This window comes from Dromiciops gliroides, chromosome 6 (assembly GCF_019393635.1).
Source record: "Dromiciops gliroides isolate mDroGli1 chromosome 6, mDroGli1.pri, whole genome shotgun sequence".
In the NCBI taxonomy this organism is placed as follows: Eukaryota; Metazoa; Chordata; class Mammalia; order Microbiotheria; family Microbiotheriidae; genus Dromiciops; species Dromiciops gliroides.
Window position 1 is genome coordinate 101,767,651 of NC_057866.1, and position 14,097 is coordinate 101,781,747.

Genomic DNA, 14,097 nt, shown 5'->3' on the forward strand with positions numbered 1-14,097 from the left:
GTCTGTGAAATCAAAACTGTTTTCATAATAATGCTAAAATGCTATTTGCCTATTAAAATACTCTCTTTTCCAACCACTTACCTGTGTAAGGTCAAATTTTCCTCATATTTGTTAACCAAAACAATATATTGATTGAATATAGAAGCAGATATAGTAATATCATCTATTATGCCAAACATCAGAGATTTGCAAAAATGTTAAACAATGTCACTCTTCTCACTAAATTGTTTTTGTTCTACAAGTTATTTTTATTTAAAAATGGTATTTGTGGGGGCAGCTAGGTGGCGCAGTGGATAGAACACTGGCCCTGAATTCAGGAGGACCTGAGTTCAGATCTGGCCTCAGACACTTGACACTTACTAGCTGTGTGACCCTGAGCAAGTCACTTAACCCCCATTGCCCTGCAAAACAAAACAAATAAGGAAAAAAGAAAGAAATAATATTTAGAATTTTAATGCTTTGATTTCTATTATGCTAAATATTGGTAGATATAGTCTCTATAAAGTTCTTTGGGATCCTCAATAATTTTTTTTAGGTCTTTATTGAATTTTATTTTTTCCCTAATTACATGTTTTTGTTTTGTTTGTTTTGTTTTTTTGTGGGGCAATGGGGGTTAAGTGACTTGCCAGAGGTCATATGGCTAGTGTCAAGTGTCTGAGGCCAGATTTGAACTCAGGTCCCCCTGAATCCAGGGCCAGTGCCACCTAGCTGCCCCCCCCCCTCAATTTTTAAGAGTGTAAAGGGGTGGGGCAGCTAGATGGCGCAGTGGATAGAGCACCAGCCCTAGAATCAGAGTATCTGAGTTCAAATCCGGCCTCAGACTAGCTGTGTGACCCTGGGCAAGTCACTTAACCCCAGTTGCCTCACTTAAAAAAAAAAAAAGAGTGTAAAGGGGAAACCAAAAAGTTTCTGACCAATTCTCTCTAGATTGTCTGTGAATGAATGTGTGCACCCAACAGAGAGGGAAAGGGAGTTGCTTTGACTCTTAGTAAACCATGGTGTAAATACTTTTTTGTTTTGTATTTTTAGGTCAATTTAAATAAATATGTCATGTATTTCATGTTATTAGTCTGAGTCCTAGGGAAGAAGTTGAGAAAGGCCCTTTACCTTTTCCATTTACTTACACATCAGCCAAATTCTGATGTTCCTAGAGGAAATCCTCCATGGGAATATGAGCTAGAGGGACAATAGTTGTCCTGGGAATACTGAAATCAGGTGTAAATTTAGAGTATTGGGGTTTTGACCACAGGCCATTACATAAAGGTAAAATCTGCCAAGCAAAACAAGTCTCTTCCCACTGAAAACCGTTTAGAAATGTGAAGATAGACTATGGGCCCCACCCACCCAAAGATATCTCTTGTGCAGCCTAAACACCTCCAGGTCCTTCAGTAGATCCTCTGGCATCTGATTGCCTTTCTCTGATTGTTCTCAACATTGTTATCAACATTCTTCTAAAATTCTGTGTCCAGAATCTAAGCAATGCTCTAAACCGACCAAGGCACCACCATGGAACTAGCAATTTCTCATGCTAAAATTGGATTAGATCTTTGGGCTACTATGTCATTAATACTGACTTTGCCATCCACCACAGCCTCCAGCTCTTTTTCAGAGGAATTTAGCTACATCTTCCACTCAGACATATGAAATTAATTCTCGGGGTCAGTTGTCAACAAGCATTTATTAAGTCCCTGCAAAGTTCCAGGCACTAGAGATACAAAGAAAGACAAAAACAGTCTCTTCCCTCAAGGAGTTCAGAGTCTAATGGGGAGACATGAAAATAACTATAAATAAACAAGATATATACAAGATAAATTGGAAAGATCAATCAACCAATATTTAAGTGCCTTATTATGTGCCAAGCTCTGTGCTAAGCACTTGAGATACAAAAAGAAGCAAAAAACAACTCCCACCCTCAAGGAGTTTACAATCTAAGAGAGTGACAACTCCAAAGCAAGCTACAAACAGGAAATCAGTAGGGAAGGCCCTGAAATCAAGAGGGTTTGAGTAACGCTTCCTGTAGGAGGTAGGATTTTATTTGGGACATAAGGCAAAAGGGGCAGCTAGGTGGTGCTGTGGATAAAGCACCGGCGTGGATTCAGGAAGTTCTGAGTTCAAATTCTACCTCAGACTCCTGACACTTACTAGCTGTGTGACCCTGGGCAAGTCACTTAACCCTCATTGCCCCTCAAAAAAAAAAAGGCAAAGGATCAAGAGATGGTCAACAGAGAGAAGGGGAAAGGCTCCTCGAAGGAGGGATTTTAGCTGGAACAAGAAAGAAGCCAAAGAGGTTGAAATGGAGACAAGGGAGAGTAGGGAAGGCCATGAGCTAGTTAACTCTCTCTTTTTCTTTTTTGGCTGGGCAATGAAGGTTAAGTGACTTGCCCAGGGTCACACAGCTAGTAACTGTCAAGTATCTGAAGTCGGAAGTAGCTGCCCCCTAGTTAACTCACAAGCAAGATTCGAATCAAGGTCTTCCTATTCTGAGACCAGGATTCTGTCGCTCCCATGGAGGGTAAGGAACGACGAGTTGCTTTCTGTGTCCAGACCAAGTTTTATCTGGTGTGTGTGCGGCTAAGCCAGGCAGGCTTCCTGGGTGAAGCGGTAGCCGAGCTTGGCCACGCAAAGAGGGCTTCAGGCAGGGAGTAAAGGCACCGCCCTCACTGAGGCCAAGGGCCTTCTACAGGGAAGTAGCCACAGGTACAGTCAGGCACCGGGCAAGATCGTCCTAAACTTCCAATAGCTTCGAACTGGAAGCCAAAAGAGACCTTCCGGTTGGCCACCACGTGAGCAGAAGAAGGGAACATCTTAGCCCCGCCCCCTCAAGCTTCGTGGACTGCAGCAAACGTTTCGCATCGCCACGATTGGTCCGTAAGGACTTCCTTAATCTCCGGTCACGAGGGGAGGGGCTTGTAGAAACGGATGGTCATGATTGGCTCCCATTAGAATCGTTTCCCCCCGCCCCCCCCATCATCTCCTGCTTCCTCCCCATTGGTCCGAATATTGCTACTCGCGGATTGGAGGGAGAGAGCCGGGACGGCTTGAAGAGCAGATGGCGGCGTCGCTGGCGGGAAAGAAAGTTGTGTTCGTCACTGGAAATGCCAAGAAACTAGAAGAGGTGATGGGCCCAGGGAAAGGGAGAGGGGACGGGGGGATTCTGCCTCCTCCATCTTCTCGAGTGACGTCAGAGCGCGGCTGGGTGGGGGTCGGAGGCCTCGGAGGCCACGTGCGCATGCGGTCGTAAACGGGGTGGGGCGCAGCGCGAGCCGGGCCCCGCCCCACGCCTTGCGTTTTCCTTCTCTGGCCCCGCCCTTGTATCAGGAGTCCCGCTCGCTCCCTCAGACCCGCTTTCATTTCCTTCCTACCTCCTCCGCTGGGGGGCGTGTTCGATTGGGCACAGATCAGAACCCAGCGTTGGCTTTGAAATCAAGAACGCCCGCTTCTGATCCTGCCTCCGACACTCCCTGGCAGGGTGACCCTGGGCAAGTCACAAACCTTAATCAATGAACATTTATGAAGTCCCGAGGATGCAAAAAGAGGCAAAAGAACTGACCCTGCCCTCCAGGAGCTTACAGTCTAACCGGGGAAGCCACATGCAGACAATCCTGTCCAAAGCAAGCTATCTACGGGGTAGTTAGGGGGTAATTAAAAGAGGAAAACTTTAGAATTAAAAGGAGTTGGGGATGACTTCCTGTATAAGGTGGGGTTTTATCAGGAAGCCCGGTGGTCAGAGCATTCCAGGCAAGGGGGCCCATCAGACAGGGGACTCTAAACTCCAAGCAGCGTCTCGTCAGCCTCAGTTTCCAAATACTTAAAATGGAGACAGGGCAAGATGAGTTTGAATGGCGAGTAAGAAAGGTCAAGGCTGATGGATTCTGTTTTCTCCGTGAAAGAGGAGGGAAGGTCCCTTAATGAGGGGCTGTGGGGAAGTAGACGTGGGTTTGAGAAGAGAAGGTTTAGAGCAACTGCAGCAGGTTCTGTGATTGAAGCAGTCAGGCCAGATGAAGAGAACTGCTGGACATGGGAGGACTTCCATAAAGAGACACAGAGCAAATAGAACCAGCAAATAATGTGTATAATGACCTGTTCAGATGTGGTCAACTCTTCACAAGCCAGTATGGGGTCTTCTTGGCAAAATAGTGGAGTGGTTTTCCCTTACCTTCTCCAGTGGATTAAAAGAAACAAGTTAAGTGACTTAGCCAGGGTCACAAAGCTGGTGCATTTCTGAGGCTGGATTTGAACTCAGGTCTTTACTGACTCCAGACCCAGCTGCCTATAGCCACCTAACTGTCTCTGAATAACTACTCAAGGATTGTAAGAGTGTAAATGAAAAGTGACTAAAAAAACAAAGAAACCCTGAAACTGAATACTGTTATGATAACTAAGCTTAGTCCCAGAGAAGAAATGAGAAAATGCATGTGTTCCTCCCCAGAGGTGGGGGTCTGTGGGTATGGAATATTATAGACTTCGTTGATTCATTGGTTGCTGTTTTCCTTTCTTTTGTATTCCTTTTTTTTTTACAAGTGAGGACTCATTAAGAAATGAAAGTGAAAGGGCAGTTAGGTGGTACAGTGGATAGAGCACCTGTCCTGGAGTCAGGAGTACCTGAGTTCAAATCTGGCCTCAGGGGCGGCTAGATAGCACAGTGGATAGAGCACTGGCCCTGGATTCAGGAGTACCTGAGTTCAAATCCAGCCTCAGACACTTGACACTTACTAGCTGTGTGACCTTGGGCAAGTCACTTAACCCCCATTGCCCTGCAAAAAAAAAAAATCTGGCCTCAGACATAACACCTACTAGCTGTGTGACCCTGGGCAAATCACTTAACCCCAATTGCCTCACAAAAAAAAAAAGAAAAGAAATGAAAGTGATAAGTGGATAAAGCACTGGCCCTGACCTCTCTCCTGACCTGCAGGCACCTGACCCTGACCTCCCATAGGACATCTCAGAAGCCTTTACACTTGACCACATCTAAAATTGAACTTGCCATCATTGCCCCAGGCCGTCGAGGGCCCCACCATCCTCTCAGTCCCTCGGGTTTTCCCCCTCGCTGTCATCCTCAGCTCCTGCTCCCAGTCTCCCCCAGGGCCTGTCCTTCCTCCATTCCTAACATCTCCCCTCACACCTTCTCCGATACTGCCACCTTCTGGCGCAGGCCCTCACGGCAGGATGCTGCTGATGGCCCTCCCTGCCGCATTCTCTCAGCTCTCGCTGTGTGACCTGGGGCCCAGATGACTCTGGAGGAGAGAGTGGGGCCCTCCCTCACTTAAATCCAGTTCACGGCAAGTCACGCCATCACCCTGATGTCATGGTCCTCTTTGAGAAGGACAGACAATACTGTGTGACCCTCGGCAGATTCCTTCCCATCCCTCCCTCCTCACTGCAGTCACCTTCTCAGCTTTCTAAGGGGTCTTCCTCAAATGCATTACCCATTCAGTATTACCTCCAGGATCATAGAAAATCCTGCTTGACATTGAAAGTCCCTCCTGAGCTAGGGCTCCCCCTGTCTGGCTGTAGCTCACCATTCCCCCAGCCCTCCTCCTCTACACTCTAGCTCAGTGATACCAGCCGCCTCCTGCCTGATCCTTACACAAGACCTGGGCATTTCATGGCTGTTCCCCATGCCTGGAATGCTTTCCCTCCCTCATCTCCCAGCCTTCCCATTTCCTGCAGGTCCCAGCTAGAATCCCAGTTTGCACAGGGACCTTTCCTGACCCCTCTTCATTGTGGCGCCTTCCCTCAGTCCATGATCCGGAGCTTGTCTCTACCGGGCTGTTTGCCCACAGCCTCCCCTGTGAGATCGTGAGCTCCTCCAGGGCAGGGAATGGTCTTTTCCTTTTGTTGTCTCCCCAGTGCTAAGCATGGTGCTGGTACATAGTAGGTACTTAATGCTTCTTGAAATGACCACCTGGGTATGGGTCGAGGGAATATTTCTGTTTTTTGGGGGGGGTTTTTTGGTTTTTTAGTGAGGCAATTGGGGTTAAGTGACTTGCCCAGGGTCACACAGCTAGTAAGTGTTAAGTGTCTGAGGCCAGTTTTGAACTCAGGTACTCCTGAATTCAGGGCTAGTGCTCTATCCACTGTGCCATCTAGCTGCCCCGAGGGAATATTTCTGGAGAAGATGGGATTTGAGTCTGGGAAAGATATGGGGAAGCAGTGAGGAAGGCAAGGGGAGGCAGTGTTAGCAGAGACCAGGAGGCAGAAGCGGGCCAGGCCTGGGCAGGAACGATGTTCCCAGCATGGATGAGAGCCTAGATCGGGACAGCCTCAAGAACTGGGCTGAGGAGTTTGGGTTTGGGGGAATGGAGCCACTGGGGGCTCTGGTGGAGGAGGAGGGGACTGAAGATGGAGGCTCAGTGACTTCCCCCTCTCCTTTCCCTTGGTTAGGTGGTGCAGATCCTGGGAGACAAGTTCCCCTGCCACTTGGTCCCACAGAAAATTGACCGTAAGTCCTTTTTTTTTTTTTTTGCTGGGCAATGGGGGTTAAGTGATTTGCCCAGGGTCACACAGCTAGTAAGTGTTAAGTGTCTGAGGCTGGATTTGAACTCAGGTCCTCCTGAATCTAGGGCCGGTGCTCTATCCACTGCGCCACCTAGCTGCCCCCTTCTTTTAGTCTTTAAAAGCCAGTGTTTGCCAGGACCCAGCCAGCAGGTAACTCTTTTTATGCATGTGTGTGTATGTCCCTCTCTGTTTTTCCATGAAGTGCCGGAATACCAAGGGGAACCAGATGAGATTTCCATCCAGAAATGCCGGGAAGCAGCCAGACAGGTAAGGCCCTGTTCTACTCTGGAGCTGGGGGTGCGGGTGGGGAGGTGATGATGTCAGGGGTATCTTGGTGTGACCTGCAGGGCAGTGCTCTGCGCTCCATTTCCCAGACAGGTAGACTGAACTCTGTATCACACGTCTGGCCTCTGGGGCTGTCCCCTTCAGATCTGTCCCACAATAGTGCCAGGCCTGTCTCCTGAGGGTGTTCTTCTTAGCCAGTGAGAAGCCTCTCAAGAGGGTCCTTAGCCCACCCAGGCCTGGGAGGGCAGGAGGGACCAAGGGGAGGCCATCTCAGTGTGGAGTAGAAGGGAGCAGGCACAGGGGCTTGGGAGCCCCAGGACCAAAGCGCCTTGGCCAGGGTCCCCATCTTTAAAGTGGAATGGTGCCTGCCTCACCGCTTTGTTATGGGGAAATCAGCTCCGAAGGAGACCCGTTTGTCCTCAGAACAGAGCTGTCTGCTCAGAGATCGCTTCTGTCTGGAGTCAGAAGGCCTGGGTCCTAGTCCTGGCTCTCCCGCCAATGAGCCGTATAAATGGTGGCAGAGCCTTCTGGGCCTCATCTCTGAAAGGGGGCGGCTGTTGGGAGTGTCGAATGCCGGCCAGCACTTGGAGCACTAAAAGTGTCAGCCTCCTGACTACCACTGATCCACTGGGGCCTGGGCCTGGTTCAGTTCTCTCTCTGGGCCCCACATTCCTTGTCCAAGGAAGGAGGGAACTGGGTTCTGTGGCCACCGAGTTCCCTCCTGTTCTCAGTAACTGGTTGTATGGGGTTCTCTTCTTTTCATTAAAGTGAGTTCCACCAGGCTTCTGGAGCTCCTTGCCCAAGGTGGAGCCCTGGACAGACCCACTGGGACGTGCAGGGTGGGTGACGGGGCTGTCTTTGTGCCACAGGTCCAAGGGCCGGTCTTGGTGGAAGACACCTGCCTCTGCTTCAACGCCCTGGGTGGCCTCCCAGGCCCCTACATGTGAGTAGGCAGAAAACTCTGCCCGAGTTGGGCACCGCAGCCACTGGTGCCAAAGGCGTGGCCTGAATCAGCAGCTCCACTAGGCAGCACCGCTGCCAGGGCCAGAAGGGGCCCTCGGCACCATCGAGTAACAGGCCTCCGAGTCCGGAGGAGGAAAGTGCTCTGCCTGAGGTCCCAGGCAGTAACGGGCATCACTGGGATTTGAACCAGTGCCTCTCTGTGCCGCCTCCCCCTGGATCTCGGGCCCGGTACCTGGGGGCTACGTCTGACTGGCTTACCTCTCTGGGGCATGGCTAATACCCTTCCCCAAAGCAGTTCTACGTTTCTCCTTCTTGCCTCTTCTCTGTCCCTGGCCTCCCTAAGACGATGAGGCATTAACCCCAGAGACTGCACTTGTAGCAGAATCAGCAGGAGGATTCCAGCTGGCTCTCTCTCCCTAGGGCACATACAACTTTATGGAGTCTCTGTGACACCAGCCTCTTCCATTAACTGCCCAGACCAGTTTACCTTTCAGAGCCACTAAAACAAAATCTGGTACATTTAAACCACCCAAGGCCACTCTTCCCTTAGGCCCTCCCCAGGGCTGTGCCTGACACTGGGCATCTCCCTTTCTCCACAGTAGTTGAGAGGCCCTCCCAGAGCCTCTGCCAGGGACTGGATGCCAGAGAGCCTGGGATTGACCCTGTCAGTCTGTGCTGTGCTGCCCAGGGGACTTTGCAGGAGCCACAGGCCTCCTTCTGGGCCTCGGTTTTCCCATCTGTAAAATGACAAATTAAGATCTTTAAGATCCTTTTTAGTTTCAAGACATGTGACCCTGCAATCTTCTGCCCTGGGATCCTAGATCCCCCTGCTTGGAAGGGCATCCCTGAGGCAGCTAGACAAAGCACTGGGTCTGGAGTCAAGAAACCCCAAGTTCAAATACAGCCTTAACTGTGTGTCTCTGGGCAAGTCACTTAACCTCTGTTTGCTTCAGTTTCCTCAACCGCAAATTGAGGATAATAATAGCACTTATCTCCCAGGTTTCTTGTGAAGACCAAATGAGATAAGATTTGTAAAGCACTTAGCACATAGTAGGCACTATATAAGTACTAGCTATTTTTTGGGGGGGGGGGGAGGTGAGGCAGTTGGGGTTAAGTGACTTGCCCAAGGTCACACAGCTAGTAAGTGTTAAGTGTCTGAGGCCAGATTTGAACTCAGGTCCTCCTGACTCCAGGGCCTATGCTCTATCCACTACACCACCTAGCTGCCCCTATTCTTTTTTATTTGTTTTTATTTGTTTGGGTTTTTTTGCGGACAATTGGGCTTAAGTGACTTGCCCAGGGTCACACAATAAGTGTCAAGTGTCTGAGGTCGGATTTGGACTCAGATACTCCTGAATACAGGGCCGGTGCTTTATCCACTGTGCCACCTAGCTAACTATTATTATTAGGAGTAACTAGTATCCTTGCCAAGAAAAAGCCCTACTTATGTCCAGCTGTCCTCTGCCCATGATATGAATGGATAACTGAGAGCTGCTCATAAGTGACTGGGGCTCCCCAGGGGTCCTTCTGGGTCCCTGTCATCCGGTCCCAGAAGGACCCCTGGGTTCTCATCTTAGCTCTTCTGATTCACTGTGTGGCCTTAGGGAGTAGGCCTGGGAAGCCTGCCCTGGCAGCCTCCCGGGCTGATGTGACGATCACATGAAGCTCCCGTTGTGGGGTGGCTTGGGAGGATGGAGAGATGGGGCTTCCTGCCGGGGCTTCAGGGAGACAGACGCAGGCCTAGGGACAGATGAGCTCAGCAGATGCTTCTGAAGCGCTGACTCTGTGAAAGGTGCAGCGCCGTGTGGGGCAGGACTGAGGTAAGACAGGCCTCTCTTCTTCAGAGCTTCTGAGCACGCTTCCTCCAGAGAGGCCTGATTTCAGTCCGCACAGGCCCTTGGTCCCCCACGGTGCTGGGACTGTCCCTCCCGCCAGTGCAGACCAGCCCACTTGCCCATCTCCCTTTAGCTGATGGGCGCAGGCAGGAATCCCCTGGTGGTCATGGTCCTCCTCTGCCTTCTGATATTCCTCTCTGTCTTGCAGAAAGTGGTTTCTGAAGAAGTTAAAGCCTGAAGGTAGGTAGGAGTTGGTGAGATGGGAGCCATGCCAGGGGGGCAGGTGCCCAAGGGAACTCTGGGGCCTTGGGAGGCGTGGAGAAGTAGGCAGGGGTTGAGGAAGAGCCCAGGCCCAGGAGACAGGACTCCTGGTCCCAATTCTGCTCCCTGGCTAGCTGTGTCAACCTTGGCAAGTCCCTCCTCTCTGGTCCTCAGCTTCCTCTGTAATGTGCTGGGTCTCTTCGAGTTCTGGGACTCTGCCCGGCTCGTTGTTCAGGCCCAGGCTCAGTTGGACTTCCCTGCTCTTAGAGAAATGCAAGGTTCCATATTCTTGGCCCCCCGGGACTTGTTGGGGCTCCTGTGAGCTCATGCTCACCCAGGCCCCTCTTGCTTTCTGACCATTTGTGTCCCTCCACTCAGGTCTCTACCAGCTGCTTGCGGGCTTTGAAGACAAGTCAGCTTATGCACTCTGTACATTTGCACTCAGCACTGGCCGGCCAGAAGATCCTGTACAGCTTTTCAGAGGCCAGACCTTTGTATGTGGACATGTTGGGGGGTGGGGTGTAGGGAGCACATGATGACTCATGAAGGAAGGCCTGTGAGCCTCAGGCAGCAATTTCCAAACATACCACCAGGTGGGGATGTTCCCCTCTGCATGCACAAGGCCAGAAATGGAAGTTTAGGCTGACAAAACTGGAGAGATGGATTGAGAAACAAGAATCGAGTTCAGGATGGATGGAAGATACAGAGACAAGATAGAGGGTGACAGAAAGAGATAAAGAAAGGTGGGATAGAGGTAGACAGACTGAGATGGAGACAGCAACAGGGAGACAGATGGGAACAAAGGGACAGCCGTGGAGATAAGGACATTGAGGGAGAGAGACGATAAGACAGAGGAAGTGACAGAAACATTTAGGGAGAGAGAAGGAGACAAAGATGGGGCCAGAGATAGATGGTGACAGGGAGATAGACTAGGGTGGAGAAAACGACAGAAAGATAGATGGGGAGAGAAAAGAAAATGATGGTGACAAAATAGAGGAGACAGAGGGTGACAGAGACAGGGAAGAATAGAGAGAGAGAGAGTAAGAGACAGTGAGGTGGGGTTTGCTTCTGGAGAACAGTGGAAAACAGGAGAGGGAAACCTTGTGGAGGAGCTGAGCACCTAGGGCTGGGAGCAGAGTCGGGGGGGGGCAGAGGCAGGTGGGGGAGGGTTACAGCTCTCTTTGCTCCTTCCTGTGTTCCTGCCCCAGGGCCAGATCGTGGAGCCGCGAGGATGTCGAGACTTTGGTTGGGACCCTTGTTTCCAACCTGATGGCTACGATCAGACGTGAGTGAGGGTGACAAGTACCCTTGGTTTGGGGTCAGGGCTTCCATCACTGGTCTGGCCTCTTGTTGGGGGCATGGGGAGAAGAGCAGGAGGAGGTTATTAACTTTGGGATCTAGGACAATCCTGACTTTCTGTTGGCTCAGGGACAGGAAGGAGTATCTTGGTGGGGGGCGGGGGGAGGTCTCTAAGTGCCGTATGTGAACACTCTGGCCGCCCTTCACAGTTAATAATTAGGATCCCTCATTCTTGCAGAGTGATTTCCCACATATGGGAGAACTATGGGCTCAAAATAGAATATAGAGTGATCTTAGATATTGACCATTTATTTAATCATTTTCAGATGAGGAAACAGGTTTATAGGGGGTAAAAACCAAAAGACATCCAAAAGTTATTTTAAAATAAACATTTTTCTACAGGAGGAAAGATCACCCAAGTCGGGCAGAACTGGGACTAGAGCCCAGTGATGTATTTTTTTCTAAGAGTTGTTAGTGAGATGAGGGGGCTTGTAAATTGATTTTGGCAATGATGCTTCCTGAGGACTATAAAGGTAAGGCTGTGGATCAGTCGAGGACAGGGCAAACAGTGAAGTGCGGTGAGCAGCTTTGTAGACACCTGAGACTTTGAAAAGTCTGACGCCCATTTTCTTCAGAGTTCACCTATGATTCACACAGCAGTTGACTATTTGAATGCCTGTCCTTTATAGTTTGTCTTTGGCTGAACTGACCCCATTGTTTTAAAGTCTAGTTTAGAAAAAAGGCCCTCACATGCCTCCATCCTCCCTGAGCACAGCACAGACCCCAAACCCAGGGAGGGCTAGTGACCAAGCCAGATTTCCATTCAACCCCAGTGAGCCTTGGTGCCAGTGGATTATATTTAACAAGGTTTGGATACAAGAGCATTTAATAAGATATTTGTTAAGGGAGAAGCTAGGTGACACAGTGAATAAAGCACCAATCCCGGATTCAGGAGGACCTGAGTTCAAATCCAACCTCAGATACTTGATGCTTACCAGCTGTGTGACCCTGGGCAAGTCACTTAACTCCAATTGCCTCACCAAAATAAAAATTTTTTAAAAGATACTTGTTAAAATGAGGAAAGGAATTTAATGTTATAGAAAACAAAATTCTCTTTTCCTGTCCAGCTGCAACTCCAGGATAAAGATGGGGTGGGGTATAGATGCTGAATGAACCATACTATTTCTTTTGTTTTGGGTGCTGTTGCTTTTTTTTCTATTTTGAGGTTTTTCATCATTGCTCTGATTTTTCTCTTATAACATAACTAATGCAGAAATAGGATTAATGTTATTATGTGTGTGTGTGTGTGTGTGTGTGTATATATATATATATATATATATATATATATATATATATATATAACCTATATCAGATTACCTGCTGTCTAGGGGAGGGGGGAGGGAGGGGAGGGAGGGAGAAAAATCTGAAATTGGAAAGCTTGTATAAACAAAAGTTGAGAACTATCTTTACATGTAACAGGAAAAAATAAAATACTTTATTAATTGAAAAAAAAAAAAAAGATGGGATGGGGTGAAAAGAGCCTTGGACTTGAAGTGACCTGCCTTCAAATCCTACTTCTAACACCAGCTTTGTGATCCTGGACAAGTCACAGCTCCTCTGAGCCTTAGTTTCCTCATTTTTAAAATGGGGGAAATGATCCTTGCCCTACCCACCCCATGGGGAAGGCACTTTGTCAGCCTGAAAGTCCTATAGAAATAGGAGTTATTCATCCTGATGGGTCTACTGGAGGTGGCAGGGCCTTTGTGCTTAACCATCTATGAGCAGGAGCCCCCATGCCATCCATCCGGCTGCTCCTATTCAGGGCTTTTTATGGTCTTCATGGTCTCCTTTCTCCCCTGCCCAGGTATGCCGAGCTGCCCAAAGCCGTAAAGAACACCATTTCTCACCGATTCCGAGCCCTCCATGAGCTACAGAACTACTTCTTGCAGCCAGGCTCCCCCAGGGTTGAGGATGGAGTGCCACAGCGTGGAGAAGGGGAGGGAGCAGCGTGAAGGACCCCAAGGACCAGCACGGAGGGACAAGCACTCAGATTAAAGTATTTAATTGGTCTCAGTCCTGTGGATTGGTATTATGTCAGTCAAACATCTATCATTAGGGGGCAGCTAGGTGGTGCAGTGGATAAAGTATCGGCCCTGGATTCAGAAGGACCTGAGTTGGAATACGGCCTCAGACACTTGACACTAGCTGTGTGACCCTGGGCAAGTCACTTAACCCTCATTGCCCTGCCAAGCAAAACAAAACACATCTATCTTTGGGGAGATCACATCTATGAATACCGTGGTCAATCTTGGGATGGCACATTTGAGAAAGGGCATTAACAAACTGTCAGGTGTTTAAAGGGGGCCAACCAGGGATTGGAGGCCATGCCAAATGGTGGAAGGAACTGAGGCTATTTACACTGGAGGTAACAGGACCACCTGGATAGGATTATCTTCTAAAAGGCTATCATAAGCGAAAGCTAGATGGTGTAATGAATAGAGCACCGGCCCTGGAGTCGGGAGGACCTGAGTTCAAATCCAGCCTCAGACACTTGACATAGCTGTGTGACCCTGGGCAAGTCACTTAACCCTCATTGTCCCGCCTCCCCCCCCCCCAAAAAAAAAAAAGCTATCATGGAGAAAAGGGATTCTTTAATAGGCCAGAGCTAGGAGTATTGCTTGGCAAAAGTTGTAGAAAAATGTCCTAAGAATTAGGATGAAGAATTCTAGAGCTGACCCCAAAATGGAATGTGAGGTTGGAGGTCTTTAAGGGTAGACGGATAACAACTGGTGAGGGACATTATGAAGGAGATTGTGGTGTGGGTCAGCAGGGTAGATGAGACAGGTCCTTCCCAGCTCTTGAGACGGATCCTATGAAACACCTGCCTATTAATGAAATGTGGAGGAGTGGCAGGGATGCTGTCCTTCCCAACAAAAGTATCCAGGCTTAAAACAAT

General features: G+C 49.3%; 1 protein-coding gene across 1 annotated transcript; it reads left to right on the forward strand.

The window, feature by feature from the left end:
• The first annotated feature begins 2,950 nt into the window (after positions 1–2,950).
• On the forward strand, positions 2,951–13,214 carry ITPA (inosine triphosphatase). Its single transcript, XM_043969722.1, has 8 exons — positions 2,951–3,115; positions 6,385–6,442; positions 6,701–6,765; positions 7,653–7,726; positions 9,790–9,821; positions 10,221–10,336; positions 11,051–11,127; positions 13,006–13,214. Exons 1-8 carry the CDS (start codon positions 3,050–3,052, stop codon positions 13,151–13,153), a joined length of 636 nt encoding a protein of 211 aa, XP_043825657.1. The 5' UTR covers positions 2,951–3,049; the 3' UTR covers positions 13,154–13,214.
• Positions 13,215–14,097: the final 883 nt, after the last annotated feature.

Coding starts and splice junctions, on each gene's coding strand:
- ITPA (XM_043969722.1), top strand. CDS start 3,050: ATGGCGGCGTCGCTGGCGGGAAAGAAAGTTGTGTTCGTCACTGGAAAT. Junction 6,443..6,700: donor GGTCCCACAGAAAATTGACC/GTAAGTCCTTTT, acceptor TTTTCCATGAAG/TGCCGGAATACCAAGGGGAA. Junction 7,727..9,789: donor GGCCTCCCAGGCCCCTACAT/GTGAGTAGGCAG, acceptor TCTGTCTTGCAG/AAAGTGGTTTCTGAAGAAGT.